General features: G+C 49.6%; 1 protein-coding gene and 1 long non-coding RNA gene across 2 annotated transcripts in view; one reads left to right on the forward strand and one right to left on the reverse strand.

Moving 5' to 3' along the window:
* Positions 1 to 201: 201 nt before the first annotated feature.
* Positions 202 to 10,873, reverse strand: LOC142310044 (uncharacterized). The gene is made up of 2 exons (XR_012754071.1): positions 10,755 to 10,873; positions 202 to 1,036 (listed from the first exon to the last, which is right to left on the reverse strand). It is a non-coding gene; the product is annotated as an uncharacterized LOC142310044 (long non-coding RNA).
* The window catches only part of PPID (peptidylprolyl isomerase D), a 43,362-nt gene continuing 35,258 nt past the window's right edge, over positions 10,849 to 18,952 (forward strand). The window contains exons 1-2 of the mRNA XM_075347514.1: positions 10,849 to 11,031; positions 15,507 to 15,647. Coding sequence (XP_075203629.1) covers positions 10,947 to 11,031; positions 15,507 to 15,647 — 226 coding nt within the window. The 5' untranslated portion in view covers positions 10,849 to 10,946. The remainder of the gene's footprint in view (positions 11,032 to 15,506; positions 15,648 to 18,952) is intronic.

Here is an 18,952-nt window from a genome sequence, read left to right on the forward strand (position 1 = left end):
TCTGATCCACAGACATGTGGCAATGTCCGTGAAAGGGTCTATATTGACTTTTAGGATTGCTACTTCCAACAAGTGATACTGGAGTTCCAATCCTTTACCTTTCAAAAGAGGCTATTTGCATACATTAAACATATACAGAACACCAACAAAAACGTAGCTCCACTCTTATCAATAAAAAAAACAAAACAAAAAACACTTCAATTGTTTTATTTTTTTTAATAATTAACCAAAATTATATATTTTTTATAGGGATATTGTCAAAGTGAAAAAAAGAAAGATACATGCCATATATAACATAAAAACACCAACATGGTAGATAAAAACAATAAGTTTTCAAAAAAAAAAAATCCCTCAAGGCTTGTATATCTTTGGGAGAAGGTTGACCACCAGAATCCCAAGCTTCATGAATGCTGCCTTGAGGTTGAAGGATAGTAAAGCAGGAGGGCCATAAAACAAGATGCCTAAATTGTGGACGATCCTGCAAAAACATTGTGGGGAGATTCATACTCCATTGCCCTGTAGTGCTGGATCTGGGGTATGTCTCCTCCGGGTTGAGGAGTTGGGGAGAGGGAAAGGCATATAGGATCTTTGCTGGGATTGCATTCGGCAATTGTCTATTGCCCAAAATATTTCTCCAGGGTCATTGGGGGGTATGGCAGCCTCAATTACGCTTAAGATCGCAATTTGGGTACGAATTTGGAGATCTTGTGGGACCCGGTATAGGTGTGGGACTAAACTCTTCAAAAAGGTCTCAGGATTTTCATCGGGACTTCTGTTGAGGCACTCGAGGACCCTGGCATCCATTTGGGTTCGGGTGGCTTTTGGAGTACCAGACCCCATCAAAGAAGCAGGTTTTTTTCTACGGGATCGCCTTCTGTTGACTTTTGGGTGATCTATGGCTGTTGGAGAAGTACCCGGCTCTGGTACTTCTACCACTTCTTGCAGAGAGACAATAGCTTGTGATGATGTATCCAGATTTGGTTCTGGGTTATCCAATGACTCCATTTTCACCTCTGCAGCCAGGATATCAGTTGAACTATTTCAAAAAATAAATAATGTCAATAAAAATTTAATTTTGACTCTTTCCCAACAGGGCATTTTTCATTTTCCCTTCTCCTTCATCCAAGTGAAAAATTCAGAGTTTAAATTGATGTGCAAATGAGGCTGTAGATCTGACACCTGTCACTCCAGCTCTATTGCCCCACACAGCACCTCCTGTTTGATAACTCCATTACCTAACATCACACAGTATAAAGGCTGTCTGATAAGCAGGAGGAGGCAGTGCATGGAGAAAAATAACATTCACGTGACAGACGCTTCACATCTACAATAGTCCATCAGTCTCATTTGCATATAATTTCAAACACTGATTTCTCAGCAAGAGATGAATGGACCGGTCATGTAAAGGCATTACTGATATTGCCTTTGAAAGAGCTCCAAGCATATAGTCTTGGCCGAAAGTGTTGGCACTCGAGAGGTTTCCAGAAAATGAAGCATTTCTCCCAGAAAATTATTGCAATTACATAGTTACATAGTTACTTAGGTTGAAAAAAGACCTAGGTCCATCTAGTTCAACCTTCCTCCACCAGTTCTACATTTAGTCACTAAGTCATTTATAACCAACAATGTTTTGTGTACTGAGGAAATCATCCAGCCCTTTTTTAAAAGCTGTTATAGTATCTGCCATTACTACCTCTTGTGGTAGTGTATTCCACAGTCTGACCGCTCTAACTGTAAAGAACCCTTTCCTATTTAGGTGTCGGAATCGCTTTTCTTCCACTCGCAGTGAGTGCCCCCTGGTCCTTAGTATTGTTTTTGGAAGAAATAAGTCATGTGCCAGTCCTTTATATTGACCACACATGTATTTATACATATAAATGAGATCTCCTCTGAGACGTCTTTTTTCTAAGCTAAACATATCTAACTTTTTCAACCTGCCATCATATGGGAGGCCTTCCATTCCTTGTAAGGCTAAGTTCACATTTCCGCTAAAATCTATCAGTCACAATCCGCTGCTCTTGTAAACAGCGGAATCCGTTTAGCGGATTCCGCTGCTCCCATAGACTTGTATGAGCAGCGGATTGTGACTGATGATGCTGCGTTGCACCCTCCGCCCGACTGATCAGTCGTGGAACGACTGACCGCCGGGCGGGAGGAACGCAGCATGTAACGTTTTTTGAGCAGCGAGATCCGTCGGATTTCGCTGCGCATGCTCTCTGGCTCCCTGCACACGTCACCAGCTTTGGTTGGTTACCCGATATTTACCCTGGTTACGGTGCAAGGAGCCAGCGCTAAGCGGTGTAGGCACGTAACCAAGGTAAATATCGGGTAACCAAGGTAAACATCGGGTGCTTTGCTGTTACCCGATATTTAGGCTGGTTACATGTGCAGGGAGGCCGACACTTCCCCGCTCGGCCCCGCCCCCTCCCGCACTCCGCACATGTGTGTACACGCACACACACACACACACACCTGTCCCCAGCCATGCAGACAAGCACTGACACCCTCGTCTGGCCCCGCCCCCCGCTCGGCTCCGCCCCCTCCCGCACTCCGCACATGTATGTACACACACACACACACACACACACCTGTCCCCAGCCATGCAGACAAGCACTGACACCCTCGTCTGGCCCCGCCCCCTGCTCGGCTCCGCCCCCTCCCGCACTTTGCATGTGCACACACATACATACATACATACATACACTCACTCACAGATACACTCACCTGTCCCCAGCCATGCAGACCGCAGCACTTCCACTGACATCCTCAGCGCCTGGCCCCGCCCCCCGCTCGGCTCCGCCCCCTCCCGCACTTTGCATGTACACACATACATACATACATACATACATACATACATACATACATACATACATACATGCACATACACACACTCACTCACAGATACACTCACCTGTCCCCAGCCATGCAGACCGCAGCACTTCCACTGACATCCTCAGCGCCTGGCCCCGCCCCCCGCTCGGCTCTGCCCCCGAACTCCGCCCCCCGCACACAACGGAATCCGACAAAGAATTCTGTTCTTTGTCATCCGTTGTACAGCGTTGAACAGCGCATCAGTCACATGCGTCAAGCGACGCATGTGACTGATACAAATCAACGGAAATGTGAACTTAGCCTAATAGTCTAGTTGCCCGCCTTTGAACTGACTCTAACTTCTGAATGTCCTTTTTAAAATGTGGAGCCCAAAACTGGATCCCGTATTCCAGATGTGGTCTTACAAGTGATTTATAGAGGGGTAACATGTTACACATGTATATTACACATGTATATTTCCTTTGTGTGTGTTGGAACAACACAAAAAAAAAAAAAAAAAGACAATTGTCCAATTTCCCACAAAACCTCAAAAGTGGGCAGAACAAAATTGTTGGCATCCTCAACTTAATATTTGGTTGCACACCATTTGGAAAAAAATAATGTGTGTGAAATTATGTCCAATTTGCCTTTTTGTTTCTCTGTTTTTTTTGTGTGTTGTTCCAATACATAAAAATGAAATAAACATGTGTAAGGCTGGTTTCACATCAGCGTTTTTCTGCCGCATCCGGCACAAATGTGGTACAGTTCAATGCAGTTCACAGGCATCGTGGCAAGCTCCGGTTACATGCGGTCATGTGACAGCTTTTGACCGGAGCTTGCCGCGATGCCAGTGAACTGCATCACTTTTGTGCCGGATCCGGCAGAAAAACGCTCATATGAAACCAGCCTAATTGCAATAAATTTTCTAGGAAAAATTCTTCATTTTCTGGAACAATTTCAAGGGTGCCAACACTTTCAGCCATGACTCCAAATAATGTGGGGTGTGAAATTCCCCCACATGTGGTTGCAATCTACTGTTTGGCACACAGAATGCTATGGAAGTGAAGGAGCATGACTATCAAACGTAAAATGACAGTAAATTAGACTGCAAACACGGCCAAATTTGCTGCGCTCAAGAGATGTTGAAATATAACTAAATCAAACCAGTTGCTTACTGTATTTTTCAGGCGATAAGATTTAGTTTTATCCCCCCAAGATTTTGGAAGAAAATGCGGGTGCAGCGCTGATTGAGTGGAGGGGCACGTAGCAACAGTGGAGGGGTCAAAAGAGGCAGAATCAGGGTTGTCGCTGCAAGAAGCTGACAGTGGCAGGAGCAGTGAATACTTACTTCCCCAGTGAAAAGGAAATTAATATTCACTGCTCCTCAAAACACATAATCCCACCCACTTTTTGCCACATAGGTCATTGATAGTAAATGACTACAGATATTTACCATCGCTGGTGCAGAGAGATGGGTGGGGTTATGGGTGTGGGGAGCAGTGAATATTCATTTCCCTTTAATAGAGATATGAATATTTACTGCTCCTGCCATGGCAGTAATGTAATGCGCTGCTTGTCACTTACATGCCAAAGTCAGTTACCAGCAGCAGAAGAGGACACAGAGCGCCTGAGGAGTGGAGGGAAGGTGAGCAGAACCGATTTACCAGGATGGGGAACGAACACACACACAATAATTACATAAAAATCAGGAAGGAGCCCAGGATAGGGGCATTCCGCATTTTTCGTTTATGAGACGCACCCAGAATTGAAAGAAAAAAGTAAATAAATAAAAAAGAATTACAGAGCCCGTCTTACAATCCAGTGGCCTATTACCAGGGACTGGGGCAGCAATGGTGGCGGTGGGTCACAGGAGGCAGGGGATGTGCTGGAGTACGACGATGCTGCGGGCGGTGCAGAGGGGGGCCCAGGGACTGCCCCCTGTGCCGGTGCTGCTGAGGTACGAGCCATTTTGAAGATGTCGGCAGTGTGGGCTTCAAAGAAATGGCGGTGGCACCTGCAAAGATTGAGCCGAGAGCTCCATCTGCCACGCGCCGACTGTGGCCGCCATTATTTGAAGCACTCACTGCCGACATCTTCAAAATGGTTCGTGTTTCACCGCCCGCCACAGCATAGAGCACCGCCGCCAGTCGCATAACATTGCCCCTGCCTTCTGTGACCCCTCTTCACCTTCACCCCCCCCTCCCCCCGGTAAACTGCATTTGGATCTTAAAATGCACCCCTCATTTTCCTCCCAAATTTTAGTGAGCAAAAGTGCGTCTTATAATCTGAAAAATATGGTATATACCAGGATGGGCCAAAGATGGGGGAAAATATACATGAGGATGCACCACATTACCCTCATAAGCATCAGGAGCAGGTTCCCCCCCCCATAGCAGTGCGGAATGACCACATTTTGTTTTTGCTTCAAAATTTTTTCTCCCTATTTTCCTCCTCTAAAACCTAGGTGCATCTTATGGCCTGGTGCATTTTGTAGTATGAAAAATACAGCCATTTTGGATAATACAACCCTCAAGGAGTTCATTTAAAGGACACTGCTGTTACTTCCGGGTCGCGGTACAGTGAATATTCATGAGCATAATTAGTCGGCCTGGAAGCAGAGACAGCAGCGCTGGAGACAGGCGAGCATAAAAATAATTTTATATCGAAGATACGTGTTTTTTCTGGTACATGTCATACGGATCACACTACTGTGTGGTCTGTGTGACATAAAAACAGACTTGTCTCTAAGGGTACTTTCAACACTTGCGGTTTTTTCCTTCCGTCACAATCTGCCCTTTTGGAAAACAGCGGAATCCGTTAACGGATTCCGCTGTTTCCCATACACTTGTATGGATGCCGGATTGTGCCAAAAAAGTACCCGCGTTGCTTCCGCTGGCCGACACTGTTGCTTCCGCCGGGCGGAAGGAACGCAGCATGTAAAGTTTTTTGAGCGTCGGAATCCTCTATTTTTCACTGCGCATGCTCTTTAAAAAAAAAAAAAAAAAAAAAAAAATATCACAGAAACTTTATTTTGTCTCTCGGTGGCCGGACACTCAGCTGAGTGCCCGGCCGCCGGCATGTGAGAGCGCTCAGCTGAGTGCCCGGCCGCCGGCATGTGAGGTGATCTGCTGATCGTTCACAATAGTCTGCTGCCGGTAAAACTGTAAAGAAAAAAAAAAGCTTTCTGTTTTGTACGATCCGTTGTGCCATTATATGCAACGCATCCGTCACACAACGCAATGCCGCTCAACGCAAGTGTGAAACTAGCCTAAGCGGAACACAAGGACACGCATATGCGCCGCATGGAAACATGTCAGTGAGAAATCACTGATGTGTGCGCAGACCCATTGATTTTGTGCAGAGCTTGTGCATTTTTTACCTGCAGAATTTATGCATCCAATGCAAGACTATGGGGAAAAAAAATAATCTGTACAGAAAACTCAGCGTACCCACAAGAGAAATGGACATGCTGCGGATTGGAAACACAACACAGAGGAGTTCACACAGCGTGAGAAGAAGCACAGAGGACATGAGCTTTTCATAAATCCCATTCACTTTGCTTGTACTGTAAAATGCTGTGTTTTTGATGCAGTGAAAATACTCAGCGTCAAAAGTGCGAGTAAACTCATTGTGGGCACCGTACACAAACTCACGGAGATGCAAACCAGAAGCACTGCGGCTTTCCAACTGTGTTTCATAGATCATGAAAGCAATTTTGCCAGTATTCTGATATAAAATGCTTTGAAAAGTGATGAAATTTTGTGATGAAACTCCAAGCTGTGCAAGCATTTTACTACAGTGACGGCAATAAGGCTTCTGGCATGGAGGAGTCTCTTCTAGAATCAGGAGCGCCCAATACCTCCACGTCCCCCCAGGCCCTGCATGTCCAGTAACTCTGGAAAATCTCCAAGCCCTGTGATTTTAATAGTTGGTACTTGTTATGCTTTGTGATCTTGGTACATTTAGGCAAATATGCTTTGAACTTAATAAAATTAATCAGACATTTGACAAATTGTAATTTTTTTTAAGCAATTTTCAAACTTTGGTCAAATTTTTTCTAAATTAAAAAAGGATAAACATTCAAAATACAATATTTAACCAGAACAAAAACACCATGAATGTTTAAAAAAAAGGGAAAAAAATCCACCAGACTTTGTGGTTGCTGGTGTATGTACCTCAATCAGTAACAATAAAGCTGGTGTCACACACAGCGACAACGACAACGACGTCGCTGCTACGTCACCATTTTCTGTGACGTTGCAGCGACGTCCCGTCGCTGTCGCTGTGTGTGACATCCAGCAACGACCTGGCCCCTGCTGTGAGGTCGCCGGTCGTTGCTGAATGTCCAGCTTCATTTTTTGGTCGTCACTCTCCCGCTGTGACACACACATCGCTGTGTGTGACAGCGAGAGAGCGACGAAATGAAGCGAGCAGGAGCCGGCACTGGCAGCTGCGGTAAGCTGTAACCAGCGTAAACATCGGGTAACCAAGGGAAGTCCTTTCCCTGGTTACCCGATGTTTACGCTGGTTACCAGCCTCCGCTCTTGCTGCCAGCACCGGCTCCTGCACTGTGACATGTGGCTGCAGTATGCATCGGGTAATTAACCCGATGTATACTGTAGCAAAGAGAGCAAGGAGCCAGCGCTAAGCAGTGCGCGCGGCTCCCTGCACTGTGACATGTAGCTGCAGCACACATCGGGTTAATTAACCCGATGTGTACTGTACCTAGGAGAGCAAGGAGCCAGCGCTAAGCACGGCTCCCTGCTCTCTGAACATGTAGCACAGCGACGTTATGATCGCTGCTTCTGCTGTGTTTGACAGCTAAGCAGCGATCATAACAGCGACTTACAAGGTCGCTGTTACGTCACCGAAAATGGTGACGTAACAGCGACGTCGTTGTCGCTGTCGTTTAGTGTGAACCCAGCTTAAGGCTTAGGCTATGTGCGCACTAGAAAGTGCATTTTTCTAGAGAAAAAAAAAACAGACCCCCTGAAAGAATCCTGCACCCGCGTTTATGCCGCGGATTTTCCGTAAGTTGGTCTCCGCGGTTTTTACCATTATCTATACCAAAAACCACAGGTACCTGCGGAAAATAAGTGACATGCACATTTTCTCAGAAATTCTGCAGAAAGAATGTTCTTGAGAATAAAAACGCAGTGTGCGCACAGCTATTTTTTTTTCCTATAGGTTTTGCTGGGTGGGAAATGTCTGTAGAAAGGTTACAAACATTTCTCAAATTTCTGCAGCAAATCTGTGGGTAAAAACGCAGTGTGCGCACAAGGCCTTACATCTTGTCGAACACAGCCCGGGCCCAGCTGCACTGACAAAGAAATAAAAACTTCCCGGAATCAATGCGGTGACAAAAAGCAAGGGATTTTTTTCCCTGAATTTTAAACTGAATCAGTCACTAGATTTTTCGTGTTTGAGCTAGGACGACGATCTTCAGCAGCGCCTGTGCTGGGATCCATGAAGGGGTATAATATCCCCTGACTAATCCTGTACCCCAACCAAAGACCACTTGAGATTCTCTAGCACTATATGTAAATTTGAACGGCATCTATCCCACTCAGCCGCTGACCGGTCTTTTTCCTCCAATTCACGTAGATGACGCCTCCTCCATCATCCATAAAGCTGGGGAAAAATCTGGTGCCTGCGCAGACATCGCCAGTTCACGTATGTGCACTTATGTTTAGGCGCTACGCACAGTAGGGAAGCGCAACATGCAGGATCCAGCGAGGTGTCTGTGCAGGCGCCAGATTTTCCATGGCTATATGGATGATGACACTGCAAGGAAAAACCATGCCTGAGTGACCCAACGCCAGTTCGCATATGCACACTTATGATTAAGGCTCTGCCCGCATTAGGGCACAGCAAAGTGGCGCATGCGCAAGCCAACAGTGTGTTCGCACAGGCGCGAGATTTCACCCGGATATGTGGATGACGCAGGAGCTATCATCCACCTCAATCAGAGGAAAAGGATGGTAATTAGCGGCTGAGAGGAGGGATAGATCCTCCGCAAGGACTGGACCGACTGGATTTACATACATGGCAGACTATAAAGAGGTTGTGTGTGTAAATATACACCACTATGGAATACAGCACAGGCACTGCTGCAGGTGGTCCTACTTCACACATGAAAAATCTGGTGACAGGTTCCCTTTAAAGCATTAACCAGGGCCCTCCCCTCAGCACCAAAGGGCCCTCCCCCCAACTCCGCAGCACCCCAGGCCCCCCCCTACCCAGCTGCACCCCAGGGCCCTCCCCCCCATCCCCACAGGGCCCTCCCCCCCGCCCAGCAGCACCCCAGGGCCCTCCCCCCACCCACCTGCACCCCACGGCCCTCCTCCCCGGGACCTAGGGCCCTCCTCCCCCCCACGGCCCTCCCCCCCGGGACCTAGGGCCCTCCCCCCGGGCCCTCCCCCCCGGGACCTAGGGCCCTCCCCCCGGGCCCTCCTCCCCGGGACCTAGGGCCCTCCCCCCCGGGACCTAGGGCCCTCCCCCCCGGGACCTAGGGCCCTCCCCCCCGGGACCTAGGGCCCTCCCCCCCACCCAGCTGCACCCCAGGGCCCTCCTCCCCAGGACCTAGGATCCTCCCCCCCCACCCAGCTGCACCCCAGGGCCCTCCTCCCCAGGACCTAGGGTCCCCCCCCACCCACACCCCAGGGCCCTCCCCCCTACGGCCCTCCTCCCCGGGACCTAGGGCCCTCCCCCCCAACGGCCCTCCTCCCCGGGACCTAGGGCCCTCCCCCCCAACGGCCCTCCTCCCCGGGACCTAGGGCCCTCCCCCCAACGGCCCTCCTCCCCGGGACCTAGGGCCCTCCCCCCAACGGCCCTCCTCCCCGGGACCTAGGGCCCTCCCCCCAACGGCCCTCCTCCCCGGGACCTAGGGCCCTCCCCCCAACGGCCCTCCTCCCCGGGACCTAGGGCCCTCCCCCCAACGGCCCTCCTCCCCGGGACCTAGGGCCCTCCCCCCAACGGCCCTCCTCCCCGGGACCTAGGGCCCTCCCCCCAACGGCCCTCCTCCCCGGGACCTAGGGCCCTCCCCCCAACGGCCCTCCTCCCCGGGACCTAGGGCCCTCCCCCCCCCCACCCCTGGGCCCTCCTCCCCAGGACCTTGGGCCCTCCCCCCCACCCAGCTGCACCCCAGGGCCCTCCTCCCCAGGACCTAGGGTCCTCCCCCCCACCTGCACCCCAGGGCCCTCCTCCCCGGGACCTAGGGTCCTCCCCCCCCACCTGCACCCCAGGGCCCTCCTCCCCGGGACCTAGGGCCCTCCCCCCCCACCTGCACCCCAGGGCCCTCCTCCCCGGGACCTAGGGCCCTCCCCCCCCACCCAGCTGCACCCTAGGGCCCTCCCCCCACCTGCACTCCAGGGCCCTCCTCCCCACCCACCTGCACTCCAGGGCCCTCCTCCCCGGGACCTAGGGCCCTCCCCCCCACCCAGCTGCACCCCAGGGCCCTCCCCCCAGCCCAGCAACACCCCAGGGCCCTCCTCCACGGCCCAGCAGCACCCCAGGGCCCTCCTCCACGGCCCAGCAGCACCCCAGGGCCCTCCTCCACGGCCCAGCAGCACCCCAGGGCCCCCCTCCACGGCCCAGCAGCACCCCAGGGCCCCCCAGCATTAATGACACTAGTCCCGTACACACACACTGTGTGGAGCGGCCTGGTCTCCCCTTTCTCAGCACTTGGCCTTGTTCCTCCCACTCTCCAATCCCAGTTGTACAGTGGCTACAGAGGAAGAAAGACTTCTGTAGGAATATAGACCTTAAACTGACTGCATCACTAAGGGTGAATGCTGCTGGTACCAGTATCTCCGCCATTACGTGTGCCTCACGCGTGGCCGTGGCCCCCTCCACCCACTGCGGCTGTACACAGAGGGCCCCGGCCTGTGCAGCTCTCCCCGCCGTGTGTAACGGCCGCTCATCACCGGTACAGCGCCACTTACACGGCAGCTCCTTCCAGCGGCGCGAACGATCACGTGACGCACAATTACCGCACGGTCCCCAACGCTCAAGAACGATCCAGAACTACGGGGGCGTGTCCTACAGCAGCGGAAGTCCCGCCCCCGCCGCAGCGGAAGTGTGCTCACGTGCGAGAAGCCGGCGGACAGTTATAGGAAATTGTTCACACGGAGAACATGTCTCACCCGGCGCCCAACAGCAGGCCGGCCCTCCCGGGCAACCCGCGGGTGTTTTTTGATGTGGAGGTGGGAGGCGAACAGGGTGAGTGGTGGGATAGAGACCTGGCAGCACAGGAATGAATGGAGCGGGAAGAATAACGGCTGTGTAAGTGGGGAGATATGGACGATGATTATATGTGTGATGGATGAGTAATGGGGGGATATGGGGGATGATTATATGTGTGATGGATGAGTAACTCGGGGGATATGGGGGATGATTATATGTGTGATGGATGAATGACGGGGGGATATGGGGGATGATTATATATGTGATGGAGTGGATGCATAACTGGGGGGATATGGAGGACGATATGTGTGCTGGATGAATAACTGGGGGGGGGGATATGGGGGATGATGATATGTGTGATGGATGGAGTGGACGTATAACTGGGAGTATGGGGGATGATTATATGTGTGATGGATGAATAACTTTGGGGATATAGGGGATGAATATGTGTGATTGATGGAGTGGATGTATAACTGGGGGTGATATGGGGGATGAATATACCGTATGTGTGATTGATGGAGTGGATGATTATATGTGTGATTGATGGAGTGGATGTATAACTGGGGGGATATGGGGGATGATTATATGTGTGATGGAGTGGATGTATAACCAAGGGGATATGGGGGATGATTATGTGTGTGATGGATGGAGCGGATGTATAACTGGGAGATATGGGGGATGATTGTGTGATGAATAGAGCTGCTATATAACTAGGGGGATATAGAGGATGTTGTGTGATGGATGGAGCGGTTGTATAACGGAGGATATGGAGGATGATGTGATGGATGGAGCAGCTGTGTAACTGGGGGGGGTGATTTTAGATGGAGAGTCTGTAACTGTGGGGCTATGGGGGGTGATGTGTGATGAATGGAGCGAGCAGCTGTATAACTGGTGGGAGATGATTATGTGTGATGGATGGAGCGGCTGTATAACTGGCAGCATAATACCTAGTATGACTTAGTGAGGAAAGTAGTCACTGGACAGCAGGGATGAGTGATGTGTATGGATGGCCACACGGGCTCTCGTAGTCCACACGCCCCTATTTTGGTTCCTTTGCAGTGACTTCACTGTCTGTTCTGTTACTGGCCATGTATAGTGTATGGCCGCCCAGCAGGAAGGCTGGGTTTATATGGGATTTCACCTGGCCATGTATAGTGTATGGCCGCCCAGCAGGAAGGCTGGGTTTATATGGGATTTCACCTGGCCATGTATAGTGTATGGCCGCCCAGCAGGAAGGCTGGGTTTATATGGGATTTCACCTGGCCATGTATAGTGTATGGCCGCCCAGCAGGAAGGCTGGGTTTATATGGGATTTCACCTGGCCATGTATAGTGTATGGCCGCCCAGCAGGAAGGCTGGGTTTATATGGGATTTCACCTGGCCATGTATAGTGTATGGCCGCCCAGCAGGAAGGCTGGGTTTATATGGGATTTCACCTGGCCATGTATAGTGTATGGCCGCCCAGCAGGAAGGCTGGGTTTATATGGGATTTCACCTGGCCATGTATAGTGTATGGCCGCCCAGCAGGAAGGCTGGGTTTATATGGGATTTCACCTGGCCATGTATAGTGTATGGCCGCCCAGCAGGAAGGCTGGGTTTATATGGGATTTCACCTGGCCATGTATAGTGTATGGCCGTCCAGCAGGAAGGCTGGGTTTATATGGGATTTCACCTGGCCATGTAAAGTGTATGGCCGCCCAGCAGGAAGGCTGGGTTTATATGGGATTTCACCATCCTGGATCCTTTGTTCCCTTGATCAGCTGCTATTTCCTACCCATTGACGAATATATTTATCCTGGTATGGTCCACGGGATAAGCTTTCTAAGGCCTCTCGCATGTCCGTGAAAAACCACGCACGCTTTCACGGACGTGTCAGAGGTGTGTTTTCCCCTTGGTGAGCCGTGTTTATGGCACACGTGTGTTCTCCATGTGTTATCCGTGATAACACACGGGAGAATGGAATGTTCTGCTCACCTCTCCCTGGCGGTGCTGTCCGTGATGCTGATCTTCGGTCTCCAGCCCTGCCGACTCTCCGCTGCTGCTGCTTCCGGGTGCCGTGAAGTGAATATTCAATGAGCGGCAGTCGGCAACAACCAGGACAGTTAAAACAGACTTATATAAGGTAAAAGGCAACAACTTCAGGAACATATTGAAACAGCAGAAAAAGTCTTTAAATTTGCCTTATATTACATCATATCCCATGGCCCAAGAACCACCAACACCGAAAGTTGCACATAGAAAAACTTTAATTGGTTGGGTCAAGCATATAAATATTACATGGGATATAAAACATTGTGACAAGTAGAAAGGTTAAATGACACATAAGAGCGAATAAAGAACCCCATGTGGGGCTGCATGGATCAACTTAGGTGCACACAAAAGGGTGTACTCCCAACAGGGCCAGTGTAGGTGCCTTTTACAAAACGCAGGTTCACCTAATCAAGAACTCTAAGCACATTCCAGATAAATGCACAGGAATATATTCCCAGCAGAGCCAGTGTAAGTGCCTATACAAAAGATAAATTCACAGTAAGTGACAGAATAACACTTAAGTAAATGACAATAGGAATGTTACCCACACACATCGTCCGGTGAACAGGGATATGTTCCCAGCAAGGCCAGTGTAAATGCCATTGCAATAAACAAGTTCACAGTAAGTGACAGTGTAACACTTTAGTACATGAGCATAGGCACATTACCCAGACATCTAGTCCAATGGACAGGGGTATATTCCCAGCAGGGCCAGTGTAAGTGCCTATACCATAAAAATGTTCACAGCAAATGACAGAATAACACTTTAGTAAATAACAATAGGCACATACCGCAAACACATAGTCCAAAGGACAGGGAAGTATTCCCAGCAAGATCAATATAAGTGCCTTTCCAGGTTCACAGTAATGACAGGATAACACTTAGTAAATGATCATAGGCACATTACCCAAGCACATAGCCCGGTGGAAATTCCACCAATTATAGCACTCACATGCAGTCACACAAGGGGAAAAAAAGTCCCAATACGTATTTCGTGGTGACTTCATGGTCCCCTGAGGAAGTCACCACGAAATACGTATTGGGACTTTTTTCCCCTTGTGTGACTGCATGTGAGTGCTATAATTGGTGGAATTTCCACCGGGCTATGTGCTTGGGTAATGTGCCTATGATCATTTACTAAGTGTTATCCTGTCATTACTGTGAACCTGGAAAGGCACTTATATTGATCTTGCTGGGAATACTTCCCTGTCCTTTGGACTATGTGTTTGTGGTATGTGCCTATTGTTATTTACTAAAGTGTTGTTCTGTCATTTGCTGTGAACATTTTTATGGTATAGGCACTTACACTGGCCCTGCTGGGAATATACCCCTGTCCATTGGACTAGATGTCTGGGTAATGTGCCTATGCTCATGTACTAAAGTGTTACACTGTCACTTACTGTGAACTTGTTTATTGCAATGGCATTTACACTGACCTTGCTGGGAACATATCCCTGTTCACCGGATGATGTGTGTGAGTAACATGCCTATTGTCATTTACTTAAGTGTTATTCTGTCACTTACTGTGAATTTATCTTTTGTATAGGCACTTACACTGGCTCTGCTGGGAATATATTCCTGTGCATTTATCTGGAATGTGCTTAGAGTTCTTGATTAGGTGAACATATGTTTTTTGTAAAAGGCACTTACACTGGCCCTGCTGGGAGTACACCCTTTTGTGTGCACCTAAGTTGATCCATGCAGCCCCACATGGGGTTCTTTATTCGCTCTTATGTGTCATTTAACCTTTTTACTTGTCACAATTTTTTATATCCCATGTAATATTTATATGCTTGACCCAACCAATTAAAGTTTTTCTATGTGCAACTTTCGGTGTTGGTGGTTCTTGGGCCATGGGATATGATGTAATATAAGGCAAATTTGAAGACTTTTTTTCTGCTGTTTCAAAATGAGCGGCAGTCGGCAGCAAGTGACAGCAGCGGCAGAGACAGGAGGGCAGGAGAAGGGGAGTACAGTTTTTTGTTTTTTTTTCTCACACACGTCTTTTCTCCGGTGCGTGTCACACGGAACACATCCGTGTTGTCAGTTTGCATTACGTGTGACACCCATGATGCCGGAGAGAAAACGGACATGTCTGCATGAGAAACACATGGATACACGCAAGTACGGAACAGACACACGTTCCGTGCAAAAATACATGTGTCCAAAACAATAGGAATACATAGGTCTACGTGTGTACGTGTCTCCGGTACGTGAGAAAACTCCCAAACACGTACCGGAGGCACGTGCGTGTGAAAGAGGCCTTACAGAGCGCTCTCACTTGTTCCTCGATGCACTGCTTACGCTGTCAGCTTTGTGGACAGCTGCTGCCTCCTCCATGTAGCTGCACTTTTAGCGTCAGGATCTTCATTGTTTGCTTTGTACTCTTGCCGTTTCGGCTTTCTGATTACAGTGTAGGGCAGATAACCTCTGATCACTTTTTTACCCCTGATTGTCTTGCTTTTTATGTTTCATTTTAGTTGGCCGAATTGTGATGGAACTATTCGCTGATGTCGTTCCAAAAACTGCTGAAAATTTCCGAGCACTGTGTACAGGTGAAAAAGGATTAGGAAAGACCACCGGGAAGCCTCTTCACTTTAAAGGATGCCCCTTTCATAGAAGTAAGTGGTTCAAGTCAACTTGTCACCGATTGCTATAATGCTAAGTCTCTGATACAGCCGTGCCGTTTCATTTCCCACACTTCAGATTATAAAGGGGTTTTCCCCTTTCGGGACACTTTCCTGCCGGCTCAGTTGGTTGTAAAAGAACCTGCCTTGGTGTCTTTGGTGCTGCTATATTACCTGCTGCAGCTAATCACTGAAGGGCTCTGTGTCTACATCAAGAATTGCCATTACATGACTCGTTTCCTTCATTTTCACCAGTTTTCCACTCTGAGCTGCAATTATCTGTCTATACACAGAGATTCCTGCTCTTCATTCCTGTTTAGCACACAGAGAAACTGCAACAGCATTTATGAAATCATACAGCAGTTTTGGGTGAGGTAAAAGACTTGTTAGAAAGCTCAGCACAATCTTTCAGAGTCTCTCTCCTTTTTCCTCTCTACTGGTTCTTTCTTCATAGAGTATAGTGGGCTTTGACACATGATTTCTCAGTGAGATGAGTCTCTCTTGTCAGAGCAAGGAGGATTTCGGCTGTTTTTCACACTGGATAAATTCTGGGAGAGGGAAAGAAGTACAGTTGGGTCTAGAAATGTTTTGCCATTTTAGCTTTTCACCAAAACACATTCAAGATACAGTTATATAATCAATATGGGATTAAAGTGCAGACTTTTGGCTTTAATTTGAAGGTTAACATCCTAATTAGAGTAAAGGGTACTTTACACGCTGCGGTATCGGTATCAATATCGCTAGCGAGTGTACCTGCCCCCGTCGGTTGTGCATCACAGGCAAATCGCTGCCCGTGGCGCACAACATCGCTAACGCCCGTCACACGGACTTACCTTCCCTGCGACGTCGCTCTGGCCGGCGATCCGCCTCCTTTCTAAGGGGGGCAGTTTGTGCAGCATCACAGCGACGTCACACGGCAGCCGTCCAATAGCAAAGGAGGGGCGGAGATGAGCAGCCGGAACATGCCGCCCACCTCCTTCCTTATTGCCGGTGGACGCAGGTAAGGAGATGTTCGTCGTTTCTGCGGTGTCACACATAGCGATGTGTGCTGCCGCAGGAACGACGAACAACATTGTACCTGCAGCAGCAACGATATTTGGGAAAGGACTATGATTAAATGTGTTTGGCAAGATATGACATAAGACTCTTATTAATGTTTTTTTCTTCAGCGCTCTATTGGGAGACCCAGACGATTGGGGTATAGCTACTGCCTCCGGAGGCCACACAAAGCACTACACTAAAAAGTGCAAGGCCCCTCCCCTTCTGGCTATACCCCCCCGTGGTATCACGGGTTCTCCAGTTTTCAAGCTTTGTGCGAAGGAGGTCAGACATCCATGCATAGCTCCACAGATTTTAGTCAGCAGTAGCTGCTGACTATTTCGGATGGAAGAAAAGAGGGCCCATATAGGGCCCCCAGCATGCTCCCTTCTCACCCGTTGATGGTGTTGTAAGGTTGAGGTACCTATTGCTGGTACGGAGGCTGGAGCCCACATGCTGCTTTCCTTCCACATCCCCCTGGGGGGCTCTGAGGAAGTGGGATCCTGCCGGCCTCAAAGCTCTGACGCCGGGCTCCATCCACAGACCCATTTGAACCTGCTGGATACGGAGCTGGAGTACCGTTCAGGGACATGGCCCTGCACCATTACAGGTACTCTGTGTCCCCGTACACACAGGCACAGCACACTCCAGACTTGCTGGGTGTGCTAGTGCGCCGGGGACAGTAAAGGGTTACAGTCACTGCAGCTTTGCTGAGTGACTTTGTGTATTGGGAACTACCGCGCCGGACGCTCCGGGAGCGGCGGCGCGGCTGGGACTTGTAGTTCGCCGGGGACTGGGCGCCGACCACGCTTTTACGGCGGCGGCGCTTATAAATCCAGTCCCCGGCTTCTGCGGCCTAGTGCCGCTTCGTTCCCGCCCCCTCCCTGTCACTCAGGGAAGGGGACAGACGCTGAGCAATCAGCAGCGCCGAGGGCTGAGCCTTATTTACATGCTCCAGCCCTCTCACTGCACACTGTCGGACGCCGGATTCCCGCTCTGACTTGGGGCACGCCCACGGCCCGCCCCTCCTCACACGAGCTGGGGAAGACGCCGGCAGCCATTACTGCAGTCCGAGCTCGGACTTTCGGCAACCAGGCAGGACGGTGGCGACCATACACCCGCTTATAGGCGGGCGGTAAGCGGCACACATAGTGCTGACCCCAATATATACTGCAGTGTGTACATGTGTATTTTAACTGCATAGGTCGCTATATGCCCGCTTGGAGAGCGACACATCAGCAGCAGGAAAGCAGGTGTGCTAAGGCACAGGCTTTCTAGGCTGCTTGTATTGCACGTACTGAAGTGTTCATTTGTGTTTATGCTTGTATGCTATACACTGCACTGTACAGTCGCTAGTCTTAGCTATATTCTCCTGGAATGGCTAGACTACAGCAGCAGAAAACCAAGGGTGCTGGGGCACAGGTTTTTTTCTATGCTGCTTGTATTGCATGGGCTGCAGTGTGCATTTGTACTTGTGCTTGTATGCTATACATTGCACTGTATGGTCACTCTTCTGGGCTATATTCCCCTAGATGACTAGTCTACAGCAGCAGAAGAGCAGAGGTGCCAGGGCACAGGCTTCTATGCTGCTTGTATTGCTTGTGCTGCAGTGTTCATTTGTACTTTATGCTTGTATGCTATACATTGCACTGTACGGTCACCAATCTTGGCTATATACTTCTAGATGGCTAGTCGGCAGCGGCAAAAAAGCAACACAGATTTTCAGTGCTGTTTTTACTACATGGGATGCTGTTCATGACACCGTCCCATTGTGTGCATGCTCCCCTGTAGCACTTCGTCTGCCGGGGTCTCTAGCACTTCGTCTGCCGGGGTCTCTACTAGTCGTGGCCAAAGAAACCACCTGTCATCCCTGTCCAAGGACAGGGACGGAGTTGCAGTTTCGACAGATATATTGTCATAAGATAGAGACTTGCAGTCCAGACAGGCCATGGGCAATCTTCCTGACCAACCTCATTTGGAACGGGGGGGTCCCAGGAGGACTCTCTGTATGATAAGGCAGCTCTCCAGGACTTTGATCCTGACATCGCTATCAATCCGGATACACCGGATGGTAACGCCATACGGAATGATCCTATAGCGTCCATCAATGGAAGGTTGGATCTTTCTCCCTCAGCTCCCCCAGTGGAGGAGTCAGCTTCACAGCAGGAGAAGTCCCTTTTCAGTATCTCAAACGGATATTGAGTATTTTTCTGGCCACGCTGACTTCAGAGAAGCAGTCCAGAAACACCACGCTTACCAGA

Source organism: Anomaloglossus baeobatrachus, chromosome 1 (assembly GCF_048569485.1).
Source record: "Anomaloglossus baeobatrachus isolate aAnoBae1 chromosome 1, aAnoBae1.hap1, whole genome shotgun sequence".
NCBI classification, from domain to species: Eukaryota; Metazoa; Chordata; class Amphibia; order Anura; family Aromobatidae; genus Anomaloglossus; species Anomaloglossus baeobatrachus.